The 18478-nt window shown below is 40.5% G+C and overlaps 2 protein-coding genes across 2 annotated transcripts; one reads left to right on the plus strand and one right to left on the minus strand.

The window, feature by feature from the left end:
• Positions 1–929: 929 nt before the first annotated feature.
• lg3h9orf85 (linkage group 3 C9orf85 homolog) lies at positions 930–3041 on the minus strand. Its single transcript, XM_058071286.2, has 4 exons — positions 2699–3041; positions 2444–2550; positions 2042–2155; positions 930–1661 (listed from the first exon to the last, which is right to left on the minus strand). Exons 1-4 carry the CDS (start codon positions 2798–2800, stop codon positions 1427–1429), a joined length of 558 nt encoding a protein of 185 aa, XP_057927269.2. The 5' UTR covers positions 2801–3041; the 3' UTR covers positions 930–1426.
• A 196-nt stretch (positions 3042–3237) lies between these two features.
• Positions 3238–18005, plus strand: abhd17b (abhydrolase domain containing 17B, depalmitoylase). Its single transcript, XM_058071416.2, has 4 exons — positions 3238–3737; positions 5896–6363; positions 14836–15015; positions 16071–18005. Exons 2-4 carry the CDS (start codon positions 5897–5899, stop codon positions 16288–16290), a joined length of 867 nt encoding a protein of 288 aa, XP_057927399.1. The 5' UTR covers positions 3238–3737; position 5896; the 3' UTR covers positions 16291–18005.
• The last annotated feature ends 473 nt before the right edge of the window (positions 18006–18478 follow it).

Here is an 18478-nt window from a genome sequence, read left to right on the forward strand (position 1 = left end):
GAAATTACTACTATATCAGGTATTATGTGCCATGTGATTGACTGGTGACCAAAGCAGGGTGTACCTGCCTCTCGCCCAAGTCAGCTGAGATAGGCTCCAGCATACCCGTGACCCTAGTGAGGATAAGCGGCATAGAAAACACATGGATGACTATTCTTCCATCTCCCTCCATAAATATGATATGGATGCTGTTGAAGTGTACTGATGTATGTATGATCAACTATACTAATTGCCATATTAAGAAACACCTTAACACATGTCATAAACTTTTTTAGTGGTCATGTCACACAAAGTCTCATCTTCTGATGCAAATACCAACGCAAGGCTGTGAAATTTAGATGCAAACATCCCAAGATTACCATCAATCTTAGTGTGCTCAAATAGTTTCAGCAGTTAAATTAACAGTGCCAAACTGTTGAAAATCTCAATGTGATGAAAAGGTCAGTGTAACATGACGAGTGAAACAGAGCACAAGGGAAGATATCCGATGCTATTTAAAAACTCAAACATGGGGAATAAAGTGATTCATCCTTCTGTAGCTGCCGTAGTGTCGTCATTGAGGAAGATAGACCCGAGAAAGTCATGAACATCACAAGATGAATGACAAAATTGAATGGAGCAACTGCACACATGACCACAACACAGGGGGGAAAAATGAAGAAAAAATGAGAACATGCGCCTGTCTTGTAAACTGACTTTACGGCTGTCATAGACATTTGCCGATGTAGTTCTTCCCATCCTGCTAAAGCTTGGCCAAGTCACCCATAACCATGGCACACCGCATATGCTGGCATAGCAAGCAAATTAGCACAGACGCAAGGTGCATTCAGGGACATTGGGTCATGACACGAATTTGGAGGAAGAAGACCAACAAAACATACACGCCCACGTGATGAGACAGAGAGTGAACCATCTTGTCATCCAGACTGTTTGATAGAGAGAGTAGGAAAACAGGTATTTTATACATACTTCTTAACATGTAGTTGTTGGACAAAGTGAAGACAGAAGTCTGCAGCATTCACAGCTAAGGCACAACAAAAGTGTAGCCAACGTGTGTGTATATTCATTTCTAGCCTCAAATGTTCTATAATGACGCAATGCTCAAGCATTGAGGAACCTGCAGTGCTTTATGTCGCCTGTGTTGTGTACACCGAGTGGTAGCAGATACTAGAACTAGTACATTAGAGCCCCAACTTCAACATAAAGCACAAGGGAGAATGAGATGTGGCATATATGGTCCAGTTAATTAGTAGTGTTAGGAGAATACTCAGTGGACATTTATTGTATTGCATGGGTATGTGGGTATTCCTAATGAAGTATCCTGCTAAATACCAATATATTAGGTGTTTCCATTTCAACTAGCTTTTTATACGACCAGAATACCTCTTTGCCAAAGCGTCCATTCGTCCAGTTAGCGCCATCACATTTAGTTTGTGATGGTCACTCTGGACATATCTGGAAGCGGAGCCAACTTGTTATGTGTCTTCTTACGCATTGGATTACTGTCACAGTCTTCATCATCCTCACAATCACTTAAGTCTTCCTCATGATCATCATCACTGTCCAAGTTACTAATGTCCTTCTTTCTGCACATTTTGCCTCTATGTTTGTCATCTTCATCCTTTTCTTCGTCTTCTTCTTGGCCCAAATGCGAGTTAACTCTGTAAAAGTGGCAGAAAAACACGTACAATCCTGTCAACAGGGATGGTAAATAAGTAGATAAAAGTGATGCTTTTGTTTTGGTCGCCCTCTATTGTCAAGTCTAAGGAAAACTTGTGACGCGACTTACTGTATGACCACAAGATGGCGGCGTTCTCAAAGAATAAATTGTTGAGACAATTTCCATTTAAACCTACATAAATGTAACTCTTTCACTTACGTCATTTAAAAAAATGGGTAATAATATATTTGATGTGAATGGTCTCTTTAAAATGTTGAAGTACCAGGACGGCACACATATGTTGGCAATAACAAAATAGTGATTACAAAAAAACACAACTTGTACAAAAAGAACCAGAAAATAAAATATGACAGCACTTACGGGATGACAATGTCCTCTTTCTTTCCGCACTTGCAGCAAATCTCTAGCTGAAGAGAACAAGGCTTACAAATGACGTGATAAGCATCCTTCACAGTCTTCTGAGAACATTTGACACTGAAATGAGAAAACATGCATGTAAACTTGATATGGTACTATAAACAATAACAAAAACATCACATAATTTGACATAAACATAAGACATATATATAAGTCAGTGCTTATGTTTCTGGTTCGGTGAGAAAGGAGGTTTTTCCCTTGATGTGATAAAAAACCCACAACTTCTAAAGCAACTTTTTGAGCTCTTCCTCTCTCAAACGAGGAGCAAACAAGAGGTGATTGTTAACAAGATTTCACACGTTTGGACACATATTACAGTGGCATATTTATTGCATTCGTTCTTACCATTTACGGGGCTGTGTCAGAGTCTTATATTTGTTGTACTTTACTTTCCACTCGAGAACACCCTTACAGTGTTGACAGAGTCCATCGTGGATCTTGGATTGTGCCTTCTATATTGGCAAAGACAATATTACAATTCTAGTAACGGCATTTGGTACACATACATGTATATATATAACCTGCCTGTGTTACTGCAGTACAACAACAATGCTAAAGCTAGTCCGCTACATGCTGGTCTCAGACGGGTGGAACTTGTACCTTTACTTGTGCAGTCGCGCCATATTTGTCGTTTTTGAAGGCAGTGGTGTTTTGGTGCCTTTGGCCTCGCGATCGAGACACGTTACCTTTTTGTGAACTCATTAGAATTGTTAATAATTGTTATTAAACAGTTAACCACACATGGACTACAACACGTTATCCTAGCATTATTCAGGAAGAGAGAATTGACCCGGAAGTCATTATTTCCCGGTCGCTTTTTGGTGGCTCGTTGTCGCCACCATATAGCGAAGTGTTTGGTGTCTTTTGTGTGTGTGTCAATATCAATTCAATAATAACATACAGTTTACTAAGTTACGATGAGGACAAACAAAATAATACGTATTAGAATGGACCAAAATTACATCACGGAGGAAAGAATGACAGCATGCAGTGAAAGCATTTCCGCAATAGTAATAGCTGATTGGTTTGTGTGGGTGTCAATCAAAATATTAGTTGCGCTTGTTTGGATGGGCCCGCCAGAAACGCCTTCAAGCTATACAATTGGTGTATTTTTTTATATATATAGCTACTATTGGTTAAAGACGTTGTCAATCACCGCCCTTTCTTTGATAGAAGCCAAGATCGCAATCTCAGCTGCGATATCTCACGAGTCAAGTGATACTGCTGTCAACTGGTCGTTAAACCCGATAGGGACAGACGCCAAGCAGCAAATACATTTATCAGTTATTTTGTTTTGTATTTCAATGCCGCCACCGAATTGTGTATATCTGCGTGTGGAATCGTTGTCATTCGGGATCATATTTTGAAGAAACGGAGCGAAGGGAGGAAAGCGAGAGAATCAACCGTCAGTTTCGGAAGCTGCCGAAAAGTGGAGAACGAAACCGTTTCCCAGCACTGACTGTCCAGCTGCTCTACCACGACACAACATAGCCAAACAACGGGACGCGGGGCGAATAACAAGGAGATAATTTGTCTCGTTTTTCGTCGAGGAGAACATCAATTTACTGGCTTGGTTAGAAAACAACACTACAAAACGGTGTCGCCCCAAAACAGGAAGGAAAACACAACCAACGTCCAGGTAATGTCACTAATCAACATTCTCTTTGTTTTGACTTAAAACAGGATGACACTCACAGACATGCATCGACGCTAATTACCTCAGCTGTCTTTATTGTAAACACTCACTCGCCATCGTCAATGAAACCTAAACTAACCAGTTTACAATCGGTGTAACCTTGCTCAACACACTGCTCGCTTTCCCCACCATTTTATGCACCAACAAGGGCTGGGACGATAGACTATTTGTGGAAAACTAATAACATTCCATCCATGTATTTAGCTGCTGTGAGATGCCATTGCACCCTTTGGTCAAACGAGCAGGTGACATGAATGCATTACAGCTAATTAAAATTATTGGAAGCTACCAGTGTCATTTAAAATGATTCAAATTCTACCATTAGCCTAAGAAAATCTCATTTATAGCGTTTATGATGGGTAAAGATTTTAACCATATGATCTATTTCCAAAGAAATAGCTTGTCACATTTCAGCAACAATTTTATTACAGCATCTTCTCAAAGGACACTACTATAGAAATTAAACCTGAATGTACTTGAGTACACCTTACAGTGAGCATGTCCGAATTGTGGCCCAAGTGTCAATATTTGGTGTAAGGCCCATTGTTATCCTGCATTGCCTTAACCCTCTTGGGGATGGAATTCACCAGAACTGAACAGAAACATGGAATGCTTGTCCACTGCTCCATGATACCATCACTGGTGGAGCTGGTAGACGCACCTTGGGTTTGGGTCTGGAGTCATACTTGGTAACTCCATCACCTTCTCGTTCAGCTTCCTCAGCAAGGCACTTGATTTTGGCTTATCATCATGTTGGAAAACTGCCATGTGGCCCAGGGACGAGATCCTGTTCAGCTTCAAAATGTCATAGTACATGTTGGAGTTTATGTTCCAAAGAACCACAGCTCAACAGTGCCAGTAGCGTTCATGCAACACTAGACCATGATGCTACCACCACCGCGTTTGACTGTTGGCAAGGCACCATTATCTTGCTACTCAACATTAATTTCTCTGTGTTGAGTAATTTTCCTTGGATATTAGATATATCCAAATTTTCTTGAGAAATATAGTGGATAAAAACTCAAATGTTGCTTAATAAAGTGACAGAAATATTGTGTCGATCACAGTGGACCATTTTAACAGTAATGTAAAGGCAGGACCTTGATCCTGCTTTTGTATTTCGGTATACCCTGGCTCATAGGACAAAGCCAGTTAAAAAAAAACACTCACATGATTGTGGGGCAAGCATTGGCCCGAAGGCATGTGGCAAATGCTACAGAAAGGCTTTCTCTCCCACTCTTGAGACATGCAGCTCAGCAAACAAACAGACTCCAAGTTGGAGTTGACAAAGTCATGACAACATCCTTGCATTTATTGTGTGGAAAGCCTGTTGAATGATGTGAGTCTATGAAGGATATGTGATTATTATATTTAATATTATATTTCATTTACCAGCCCAGTGTTCCTGCAGCAGGAGGGGTGTTGGAACAGCAGGGCTTTTGCAAATTTCCCCATGGGGATGAATACAGTATCTACCTACCTTAGCATCATACATACTGTACTTTCCACTATCCGTCAAGACAGTAACAACAGTTGACAAAGGCACGTAGTGTCTGCGTAATTACACATTCTAAGTGACAATACACATAGACCTTGAAGTGATGTGAGGCAAACAAAATCTCTTCTTGAGAGCTGCTTTAGCATCTTGACTAACCAGATTTCTTGAGAACAAAATGCTGTACAATTTACACGGCTGCTTTTCAGGGGTACCAGATCACTCAAAAAGCAGCCTCAGGTAGAGTCCAGGTGCTAGATGAACAAATGCCTGAGTGCTTTTACAGCCTTGAGGCAAACAGAGACAGACGGGACCTTGTCCTTATCAAGATAGTTCAAGAAAGCCATACGTCCCTGAAAATTGTGTCTCTCATAAATAGTAAATACTGTAATTATATTTGGGGCATTTATTTGAATTCTCATATATAATGACAAATGTTTTTAATTTTTTTTGTATTTTAACAACAACACCGATAGCCATTTTGTCTAAAGCTGTCAATTTTGGGGAAGGCTGCTTCAAAGAATACTGTTGGTATCAGTCAAGATGTAGAATGATGAAGAATCATCCCACTAGAGTCTGTTTTTTTGTTTGTTTTTTATTTTTTAGAATGAATCACCTATCTTTCAGCGAGCTATGTTGCCTCTTCTGCTGTCCACCCTGCCCCAGCAAGATAACCGCCAAGCTGGCCTTCCTCCCTCCTGAGCCCACCTACAGCCTCATGTGTGACGAGAGTGGCAGCCGATGGACCCTACACCTCTCAGAACGTGCCGACTGGCAGTACTCTTCCCGCGAGAAGGAGGCTATCGAGTGCTTCATGACACGCACCTCTAGAGGCAACCGAATCGCATGCATGTTTGTGCGCTGCTCGCCCAGCGCCCGCTACACACTGTTATTCTCCCACGGAAATGCAGTGGACTTGGGCCAGATGAGCAGCTTCTACATCGGTCTAGGTTCACGAATCAACTGCAATGTGTTCTCCTACGACTACTCTGGTTATGGCGCCAGTTCAGGGAAACCCTCAGAGAAGAACCTGTATGCTGATGTAGACGCTGCCTGGCAGGCACTCCGCTCACGGTAAGGAAAGTGATGGATGAAAGCTTAATTACCAGCACAAGCCAACAGGAATCGACCCAAGAGCTTTATCAAAATTCTGCCTTTACAAGGTTTTGTGTAGGTATAGAACTGCACTGCAGCCAACCAAAAGGTGGTTCTAGTAATTTGGTTCTTTTTGCTACAATGACTGTAAAAACTACAGCCAAACTAAGCATTATAGTCTCTGTCAAAACGTGTTTTCTAATATGTCCTTACATGGTGCTTTGGCCATTTATTTGCAAGTTTAACTGTGACTGATTGTGACCTCATTGAGCACAGTGTAGTTTGTCAGATCACACGGGCCAGTCATGGGGCTGTCAGTGGGCGCTACATTTTTTAAGTGATCTTGACTCTGCATGCATCCCATTTAACGTTTATGATAACAGTTTGGATTATAAATCTATATCATTGTTCTTCAGCCCATGTGAGATACACACCCCACACAACACTGAATACCATGTGCAGGTTGTCTTTTCATTGTGCTTTCTTGATGGGCTAGTCTTCTCTGGGGATCTCCACAAGGATGACAAAACGTGCAGGATATTGTTTTGTCTATGTTACAGTTCCATCACCGCAGACTTGGTAGTCTCAGTGTGGATCACTCTGCCCATCATTATCCCTTCCTTTTCCTTCTTTTTGAGCCTCTGATATGAAGATTCTTATCTTTGCTTCCAACATATTTGTGTCCCTTTTGTTTATTTACCAGGATTCCTTTCTATGCGTTTCCTGCTATAAGACAAACATACAAATGATAGCAGGAATATAATCTCCACCTAAAATGGATGGATCACTATTCTGCAAATTTTTTTGTGACTTTTAGTTGGCGTAAAGGTGGTTTTCTCATCTCTGGGCATCAAGACATGCAAAAGCTGAGCTGTTATATTGGAAGAATGCCTCATGCTTTTATATGATGTATAGATATAAAGACTTACTACTATAGGTAGAGTGTTGGAATGATGCTGTCAGTCTTTCAGATGGATATGTTCATTCATGTCTCTTTGGACAATGAAGGCTGCTGGTCAGCAACAAGTCACGGCATATCAAGTTCTGCATTGTGTGATCTAAGATAGTGATTTTGCGTTTAGATGCAAATAGTAAATTTAGTGGTCTAAATTGTGAGGCAGCCAGAAACCCAATCACGTTTCTTAAAAGTACTGTTAAAATATTGTCTCTTCTAGTTTTCGTGGACCTAATTTTATGTATCATCTTGTCTTGTTAGTTGGATGTCACCTACAATGTTGTCATTATGTTTGCTCACCTTGGGGGTAAATTATGTAGAGTTATGGCCTAATTTTCTAGGACAGTCACTCACTTTGAGTGAAGTCTGATTTGTACGTATGAAGTGCTAGAATTTTGCTGTCATTCTTATAAACCGCAGTAAATGAATGTCCCTTATTATCACTGCACTTTTGCTCTGTCAGTGCGTGCAGGGATGTGTGTGTATGCGTGCCTGCCTGCGTGCCTGCCTGCTTGCCTGCCTTTAATTCCTGCTGACCATGAATCATCAAGAGTGCATTTACTGTACTAGTATATACATAGCCCCACATTAGCCCCCACATTCATCCCAATAGATTGGATCCGCTCCATAAACCTGACATCCCTCTGATTTTTCTCCCTCTCCCAAAACATTTTGCCTATTTGGGCTTCTTTTTAATATAGATTCCACCAACCCGTCCATTGCGATTGACCAGTTGATCTTTGGGACTGGGTCGATTGCTGTTGTAAATTCCATAATGTTAAGGGCGGACTTCATGTTTTTTACGCTAGGCACCTAACAGCCCTGGGTTCTTCTTAGAACCAGTGGCCCATTCGAGCCATCCTGGGCATCTGCTGTTGGCATGCATGTATATGTTTGTGTGTGTGTGTAGGTCTTGTCTAGGTTCACGGCCAAAACCAGGAATTTTGGGCTCAAAGGTTGGTGACCATTGTTTTAGGTTATCAGTCTGTGCTACCTATCCAGAGTCAGAAAATTCTACCAGCTTGTTGGGTGTTGACAAAGTAATGTAGGCTTCTGATAACACAATAGGAAACCACCACTCCTGCGTCACACACAGTCTCCACCTGTGTGTGTTGTTTTGTTTGGTTAGTCATGGTACATGAGGACCTTTCACCTGAGCAGGGAGTGGTTCAGTCAATGAGCCAACAGGCTCAAACACGGCCTCAATTATCATACTGAAGCTTAAAGGGGACCTATTATGCTTTTTCTACTTTTCTGACCTATGAATGTGTAGGCCAGATACACTCCCTGCCCTGTCCCTAGCTCTGCTTCTCTCTTCGCGGTGTTAGCAATGTCTCCCAGGAACTGTTTCTTTGGGTAAAGGGAAAGCTAAATTTGTTTACAACGAAGGAAACATCAGGCAGAAATGGTTGGAGTTCCTGATTCCCTACCAGCAAAAGAAAAAATTTAATCTGTCAACATTTCACACTGGACTGTTTGACAAACATGGACCAGTATGCAGCTGGACTAGCTGACAAACTGTTGCTGTTGTCCAACACCTTTGTAACGTTACTGGGTCCTGTCGAAGAGTCAGAAGAGCAAGCAGTAAATAACAATTTATCAGTGTCCTAACTGTGTTTATTCTGTCGAAGTGAATTCTTAAAAATTTGGAGTTGTGGAGTTGGCGTACCTGGAGGCGGGCTGTGGGTTGAATAAATGATAATAGACGAGAAGCACGGAATTCAAGAAATAAAGCTGGAATAGGTGCAGATTCTGGAAGCTCTACAAAGCTTTCTGTGATGGCTATTGTTATCTATAGGAGTCCACAACTCAATACAAAGGACCGAAAAATGAGCATAAAAGCTCCCCTTGAATAGTGAATCTAAGTGTAGAATGTGAACGATGCAGCATGAAGTTGTGTGTGTGTGTGTGTGTCTCCTCGGTTGAATAGTATCATTTTCTCTGCCCTCTGAGATGGAGGCGGGCCAGCAGTCAATCCCGCAAGTCTAATATTGAGTGGTAGCCTAGCAACTGATTTCCAATGATCTTTCAGACCAAGGCCTTCCCACACTGTGGCCCAGAAAAACAAACAAGAGCAACTTACTTCCTGGTCCATCAACATATACATCCAAAATTCCACTCTGTGGACATCATTTTACATACAAGCCTTTGCATTGGCAGCTCAGCACACTCAACACAGAACAGCAAAATACTGGTTCCACACAGCTTACCTGGTATATATTTTCATCATGGTCTTGCATGTCGGTAAACACACAAATTTTAAGCAACCAATGCATGATTGTGCGTTGGTAGTAAAATTGTGCGTAAAATTACCTTCCGTTGCACAGATGGCACAATAATGTGAGAAATTTGTCAGCGTATATATTCTGGACAGACTAAAAATAACATTTATAGGCTATATTGCGCAGTCAACATTTGGATATTTTTTTCCAAAGCACATACAACCAAGAGTCAAGAGTAGAACACTAAGGGAGAATGTGAAGCATAAAAGATTGGATTTGTGTCAAGAGACAAAATTGATGAGGGTTGGGGGGGAGGGCTTGTAACCATGGCACATGGTTGGCTATGGTGCGATGAGGTCTATTCAAGCCTCGATTCAACACAGCAAATTGTAGGCTTGTGTGCTCGGCTGTGTTGCTCAGAGCTTGTCAGGACCATGCTGCTGACAAGTGTAGATACAGCACTGGATCTGGTCTTTTTCCTAGATGTTGCAAAACCAAGAGATAAGGGTGGATGTGGAGGTGACCCAGTTGTGAATGAAAATCAGAGGTTCAAGCTCCTTGTGTTTCTGTGTGTGCTAAATGCACTTTCTTGTCCTGATTTAAAGAGACTGTGCTATATCCCGTCACCTGGTAAGTAGGCTGACCCGCCCAATGATAGCGTTGCATGTTGTGGGTTTGTGCAGTGATGCTTGCAAATCCATGATAAAGGAGAGCCAGATGATACTTTATCACACAGTAATAAAAAGGTAAACAAGAGCTAAACCTTCTAGAATTATGTCACTACTAACTGCTAAAGAAAATATCATTATAGTGCTTTGTTGAGTATGATGGTAAATGCCCATTCAGAATCTATAAGATCCAATGTCTGCCTGCGTGCTGTAGAGGGAAAGTCGGCACCGAGGCGGCTTTCCTGCACAAAGCAATCCATTTACAGTGAAGAAAATAAGTATTTGAACACCCTGCTATTTTGCTATTTCTCCCACTTAGAAATCATGGAGGGGTCTGAAATTTTCATCGTAGGTGCATGTCCACTGTGAGAGAGATAAACTAAAAAGAAAAATCCAGAAATCACAATGCATGATTTTTTAACAATTTATTTGTGTGATACAGCTGCTAATAAGTATTTGAACACCTGAGAAAATGAATGTTAATATTTGGTACAGTAGCCTTTGTTTGCTATTACAGAGGTCAAACGTTTCCTGTAGTTTTTCACCAGGTTTGCACACACTGCAGGAGGGATCTTGGCCCACTCCTCCACACAGATCTTCTCTAGATCAGTCAGGTTTCTGGGCTGTCGCTGAGAAACACGGAGTTTGAGCTCCCTCCAAAGATTTTCGATTGGGTTCAGGTCTGGAGACTGGCTGGGCCATGCTAGAACCTTGATATGCTTCTTACGGAGCCACTCCTTGGTTTTCCTGGCTGTGTGCTTCGGGTCGTTGTCGTGTTGGAAGACCCAGCCACGACCCATCTTCAATGCTCTGACAGAGGGAAGGAGGTTGTTCCCCAAAATCTCACAATACACGGCCCCAGTCATCCTCTCTTTAATGCAGTGCACTCGTCCTGTCCCATGTGCAGAAAAACACCCCCAAAGCATGATGCTACCACCCCCATGCTTCACAGTAGGGATGGTGTTCTTCGGATTGTACTCTTCATTCTTCTTCCTCCAAACACGCTTATTGGAATTATGACCAAAAAGTTCTATTTTGGTCTCATCTGACCATAAAACTTTCTCCCATGACTCCTCTGTATCATCCAAATGGTCATATGCAAACTTAAGACGGGCCTTGACATGTGCTGGTTTAAGCAGGGGAACCTTTCGTGCCATGCATGATTTCACATCATGACGTCTTAGTGTATTACCTACAGTAACCTTGGAAACGGTGGTCCCAGCTCTTTTCAGGTCATTGACCAAGTCCTGTCGTGTAGTTCTGGGCTGATTCCTCACCTTTCTTAGAATCATTGAGACCCCACGAGGTGATATCTTGCATGGGGCTCCACTCCGATTGAGATTGACCGTCATGTTTAGCTTCTTCCATTTTCTAATGATAGCTCCAACAGTGGACCTTTTTTCACCAAGCTGCTTGGTAATTGCTCCGTAGCCCTTTCCAGCCTTGTGGAGGTGTACAATTTTGTCTCTGGTGTCTTTGGACAGCTCTTTGGTCTTCGCCATGTTACAAGTTAAAGTCTTACTGATTGTATGGGGTGGACAGGTGTCTTTATGCAGCTAACGACCTCAAACAGGTGCATCTGATTCAGGATGATACATGGAGTGCAGGTGGACTTCTAATGGGCAGACTAACAGGTCTTTCAGGGTCAGAATTCTAGATGATACACAGGTGTTCAAATACTTATTTGCAGCTGTATCACACAAATAAATTGTTAAAAAATCATGCATTGTGATTTCTGGATTTTTCTTTTTAGTTTATCTCTCTCACAGTGGACATGCACCTACGATGAAAATTTCAGACCCCTCCATGATTTCTAAGTGGGAGAAATAGCAAAATAGCAGGGTGTTCAAATACTTATTTTCTTCACTGTATATGCCTCTTGGGAGGAGCATATACTGACCATCAATGCTTAGACGAGCATTGTCTGGAATCTTCTCTTACTTGTCTGCCTTTTTGTCTTTAGGATTAGTTAACACTTCAGTTACAGCACAATAAATTAGAATGCCATTTGAAAAGTTCATTTATTTAATTATTAAAATAAAAAAAATACAAAAAAAGTGAAACACATGTTAAACAGATTCATTACACACAGAGTGAAGTATTTTAAGAATGTATGTATTAATTTCTTAATGTTTATTTTTATTATTATTTTTAGGTCTGCACTGCAGCTATCAAATATTTTAGAAATCGAGTATTGTAGAGTATTTGAGAAAAAAGAAAAAACACATTTTTACTTGCTTAAAGAGCAATAACATCCTAAACAAGATAGCACCTTCAAATACGTTAGGTGGCAATTGTGAAAGGAGTGTCCATCTTACTGCATAGTTGTTTTATCCATCAGCCACACCAGCAACAGCTGGGATTTCATTGTTGCCGCACAGCGGCCACGGCGAATCAGGAAAGGACTGCTATTGTGGTATCTAAGTGCCGCGTTCCGACGGATACACGTCACGGTGTTTAGCCACATTTTTCATCTGTTTTTAACTTTTTGTTGTCCTTTCATAGCCATGTCGCATTCTCGAGCATCTCCAATCTCCCTGCGTCTTTAAACATCCGCTTCCTCTGCGTGGGTGACGTAAGAGTCTTGGTGATGTAAGCGATTCCTCGAAGTACATAAAAAAAATCTAATATTTTTGGTAATCAAGATACTCAAATTATTTGAATAATCTTGGCAGCCCTTACTATTTATTATTATTATTATTATGCGATTTGAATTATGTGATGTATTCCACTATAACTTGTATACACGTTTAAATAAAATTAAACTATTATTATAGCTTAAAGCTAATACAAAATGCAAATTGAGTATCTCATCAAATAAAAAAAAAGGTGAAGTTCGAATTCAGTGTTTTGCATGGTCACATTTTGATAGTTTGACATGAGTACTGATAAATGGATAAGTAAGATGATTACTTATCAAATACCTTTTATTCCAATTTGATGTTGGCATCCTTCCATTTGAAGGGGTTGTGTTTCAGCTGCATTTTTTTTGCCAACTGGCCATGGTTTTTACGTCTGCATATTAATTTAATACCAAATTAAAGGGGAAAGTTTAATACTCACGATAAAACACTATGCGAATTACAAAAATACATACAACCTACAATGAAGCCAAATTGTCAGGGGAATCCCATCTCCCAATGACAGCTTTTCACCACCACTTTATTTAGATGCACCTGCAGGATGACCCCTTTTTTCAGGACTCCTTTTTAGAGAAATATTTTTTAGGAAAAAAAATCACAGATCCTATTTTGTTTGTATCCACCTTGATTTCAATGCAACTAAATAACCAGTAGATTTCAATAAAACATCAGTGCAGTGAGGTGAGGCCCCAGTGTGATATGTCAGATGGGGAACATCTATTCCACTGCCTCTCCAGTCCAGTCTAGTACCAGTAACCACATTTCTTAGTTTACTTGCTTTGGCTTTCTTTCCTTTTGCATTCACAGACATACACATCACTACTTTAATACTGGACTCTATTGGGACACTTCCACAAAATGCACTGAACTGAATTGGATTTTACTGCTTGGTAGAAACGAGGCTTTATTCCCCAACCGTTTGTATTTTTTCACAGCCAAAGTAGTTTGTTTAATGGAAGCCTGATTTCACTCAGCAGAGCACTCATGAGGCTGCATTTCCTGTGTCGTGCCAGACTTTTAGTGAAAGCCAGCTGATACACGTATATGCCTGCAAATGACCGCGTGAGACAGTGGGAGATAAAGCTGGACTGTATCTGTCTGTATTTACTTCTGAAGCAGGTGTTCCCAAGCTTACGTTATGTCTCATGCATGTAAGTGTGCATGTTTCCAGCTTGCTATAATCCACATCAGCACTGTAGACTTTGGTGTTCGTGTATTGTTCATCACTTTGCGATGTACAAGGCAGAGTCAGGAACATCTGGCCTGTGATGTCAGCATTACAGAGGCCAAGTGAGGACTGCAAGTTTTTTTTTCCATTTCTTTTTATTTGGGCACTTCTGTTGGAATTCTGTACATGAAAATTGAAGACACATCCAAAATTAATCAGATTTGTTGGACACGGCTACTATGTGCCGAGACAGTAAAGCAGTGTTCTCAGATTCTTGTCAGCTGACTCGCTACTAGAGTGGGTCACCATAATCAGCTGTGGAATGTCTTATTTATTTTTCCTCTTTTTTTTGTCCTCCTTTTCTTTAATTCTCTCTTTTAACCAGTCCATTGATAATATTTTGATTTAGCTTATTACCTTTTTCCCATCTGAGTCACAGTACCATTTGTCCGTTTTACACACGTCCCCTTAGCGTCATCACATCATTTGGTTTGCATGCTTAATTTAGGAGGAAGCAATCAGTGAGTCATGAGTGAATATGTTTGCCCTAGAAGCATATGTGTCACTCACGTACTGGAAGTTATTCAAGCCAACTGCAGATCTGATAACTGGAGGATTTATTGTAGGCACTAAAGTGTACCTGTCTCATTCCTTTTACTTTGAACATTTCATCCAAATCATTGTCCCCACATTAGCCTACCAAGCTGTTTATTATGTCAGATGGCCAATTTGGACTGCTGCCAGTGTGTGTGCAGTAGAACAAACAGAATTTACCCAAATGTGTCCCTTCATGCAGGTATGGCATCCGTCCAGAAAACGTCATCGTGTACGGCCAGAGTATTGGAACCGTACCTTCTGTGGACCTGGCCTCTCGCTATGAGAGTGCCGCAGTGATCCTGCACTCCCCGCTCACTTCTGGCATGAGGGTTGCCTTCCCTGACACAAAGAAGACTTACTGCTTTGACGCCTTTCCCAAGTGAGTGAACAAATGGGACCTAAAAAGCATGAATGTACTGGATGGGTGTGGCTATATACAGTACAGTCGTCCCTCGTTTAACGTGGTTCATTGGTTCCAGACCCGATCACGATAAATGAATTTTCTCAAAATAGCATTCAGTATTAATAAACCGCTGTCGATTGGCTGGTGACCAGTCCACAGTGTACCCCGCCTCTTGCCCATCAATGTCTATCAATGTCATGAAACGGCAATCATTGACTTAATGTTTCAAGGCACCCAAAATATTGTGTTGTGTTCAAGGGCTAGCTACAGTATATACCAAAAGAAAGGTTAGAATCTCATATTTCATCAGAATTTTTTTTGTAATCAGCAGTAGAATAGGTAGGCTTCAGCAAAATATCAAAAAAGGGCAAAAAACTGCTTTTTGTGAAAAGATACATTTCAATCATTCACGTTGAGACAGCTAAAATATATAAACAAGTATGCCACAATGTAAACAACACCAAAAAACAGTATTGACTATAACACCAGGAACTATTAACAATTTTCACATTTGGAACTGAACTGTGTGTGTGTGTGTGTGTGTGTATGTGTGTGTACATTTGCGCATGCGTGTGAATGCATTCAAATTTCCCCTTGATGCGTTTCTTCAACGCTGCAAGACATGGTGCCTTTTCACATCCTGGTTGGTGTGCAGCATGTATTTCTGTAGGAGAGTTCTAAAATGCACATCTGCCACCTTGTGGCCGTTTTTACAGCTTAAAACTGCACCAATGTGATCTCTTCTATTGTGGAGTTGCGTCATCACCTCTTTTATTGCTACTACCTTGTAATGCTATACGTGCAATACACTGACTAGAGTTTCATGTCTGTAGTATTTGGTATACTCCCTTCAGATGATGTAATAAATGGATGCTTGTGAGGTGCTGCAGGCTACCGGTCAAATAACAACATGCATCTTTCTTGTCGTTCTTTTTCTTTACAGCCTTGATAAAATGTTACATTATCCTTAGTGTAGATAATAACTAGTGTATTATTATTCATTAATGACTCTCCTTGTCTTTTCTCTGAAGTATTGACAAGATTTCAAAGGTGACGTCACCGGTCCTGGTGATCCACGGCACAGACGATGAGGTCATCGACTTTTCTCATGGCCTGGCATTGTATGAGCGCTGCCAGCGCCCTGTGGAGCCACTGTGGGTGGAAGGGGCCGGACACAATGATGTGGAACTCTATGGACAGTACTTGGAAAGACTCAAGCAGTTTGTTGCACACGAGCTGGTCAACTTGTAGAGGAGCTGGAAACAGAAAGTGATGGGGAAAACTATGGTGGTGTTTGGTGTGATTGCTATTTTGTGTGGGGATGCAGGTGGTGTTTTCCTCCTGTGGATGTTTTGGTGGTAGAATTTATGATAAGCCACCTCTCCTGTTTGGAGCTCCACTTCAGGCCGGGCCCAGAGCTTGACAGTACCGTCCACTCCACTTCAGCTGTGAACAATATACTAATTGTTGTTTTAGTTTTGTGATTGGACTTTAGTCTTTTTTTTACATGTTGCACAATTGCACATTGCTACAGTATGTGAATGCAAGAGAGAAGAGACAACATACTGTGTGAACAGCCTGTGTATGAGTGTGTATATCACATTTTTGCTGCCTTTAACGAAGGATGTGTTTCTCAGTTCTTAATGAAGACCTCTGACCGGGCCACAACATTGCTGAGGTTCTTAGTAACACCTTGATCCAAAATGAACTTGGACGCTCCTCAATACAACTGATCTTTCCATCTGATGTAGAATTATTATTTTTGTATTATTATTATAACAGTATGTTTGTATATATTATACATGATATTTGCACATATCAGTCAGCTGTCACTGAAGAACTGTGTAAGACAAACTGACTTAACCCAGCTGTGCCGGTGTTGCCAAATGTTTAGTATAATATATTGCAACGGAATGGACTTCCCTTCAACACCTTGAAACTTTTGATCATTGCCTCTTTCTCTCCCACTAATCTTACTTGCAAGTTTACCATGAAATGTTACTGTAAGATTAGTATCACTATGCAGCAGTCCATTTCCAACACTTTCACAATGAATTATGTGAGTCCTCATGTAAGAACAATTACAAGATCATGGTTTTCTTTTGGTTTTACAATGTTGAAGAATCTATAGATGATATTAAAGATATTGCTTGCAAACCTAACTCTAACTCTTTTACCTTACGTGTTGTTTGATATGATTAAAGATGTATACCACTAATGCCAATCAGGACCTCAAGTTGTACCTGGAGTAGATTTATTTTAGTTCAGGAAGTTAAACATAAAGGTCTGTTTTGCTTTTGTAAATCAAAATAGATTGAATCAACACCACACATTCGAACAATGTGTGTGTGTGTGTGTGTGTGTAAGCTCAACATTACAAGGCCTCTGACAGTCTTTTTTTTTTTTTTTTTTTGCTTTCTTTTGCCTGCATAGCATTTCTGGTTCCATTGTTGAATGTTTACTTGCCTTTTAAAGTTGATTGAGACAAAACATGACAAAAACTTCATTCTGCTGTATTTCAATGCACTAATGACGCCCTTCACTATCAGGGCACTGATAAGCAAATGTCAAAGGTCATGGTTAGTTTCTCATTGTTTCTGGCCTCCAAACATGTCTGCATGTGACTCACGAGCCTGTGTTCATGCTGGGAGTTGGACCATGTTGAAACCAACAGGTGCTACTGTAACCCATGATTTTTCTTTCACAAGTACACTTTAATTTTTGTGCACTTCATTAATATTACATTATATTGTTCTTTACTTTCTTTGCTTCTTCAATACTTGATGTGACATCTGTCAGACCAAGGTAGTCATTGTTTTGTACTGGTCAGCTGGACTATTGCCATCTTTGATTCTATGTTTTTTCTACTGCATATTTCTATACCGATGGAACTTGAAATGTAACAATATTAACTATAGTAACTCAGATGTGAATAGAAAAAAATAAAGTGGTAATTGAAAAGAGAATCCTAGTTTGTGTTTGACATTTTGATTGGGGGGCACCTTTGGGCATGACACCAAAAAATGGTAGGGAAAACAACACCACATCTATCAATGAACAGACAACAAAGACAACAAACAAGGTGGCATTGCTGAGGCATAGTATAATTTTTTTATCTTCATTTCTTTCCACACAGGAAGTGAACAAAATGGAAATGATGCAGGCCAGTTAAATATTGTAAGGGTCATCGTCTAAAAGTTATGGTTTGAAGAATTATCTGTTGCAGACACGGGAAAGATATGATTAAATATAAGCACGCCTTCCTACTCCTTGAATTGTGCAAATGTAGCCCCTTAATGTTGCCTAATATGTCTAGTACCTTTACTTACATTATTATTATTTATTTAAATTATTTAAATTATTTGGGCAATTTAGTGTTCACGCTGCACTTTACATTATGTTGTTCATATTTGGTGTATATTCTATCTATTTATTCTCC

The sequence above is a fragment of the Doryrhamphus excisus genome, linkage group LG3 (genome assembly GCF_037039965.1).
Source record: "Doryrhamphus excisus strain RoL-2023G ecotype Guam linkage group LG3, RoL_Dexc_Guam_v1.1, whole genome shotgun sequence".
Taxonomy (NCBI): Eukaryota; Metazoa; Chordata; class Actinopteri; order Syngnathiformes; family Syngnathidae; genus Doryrhamphus; species Doryrhamphus excisus.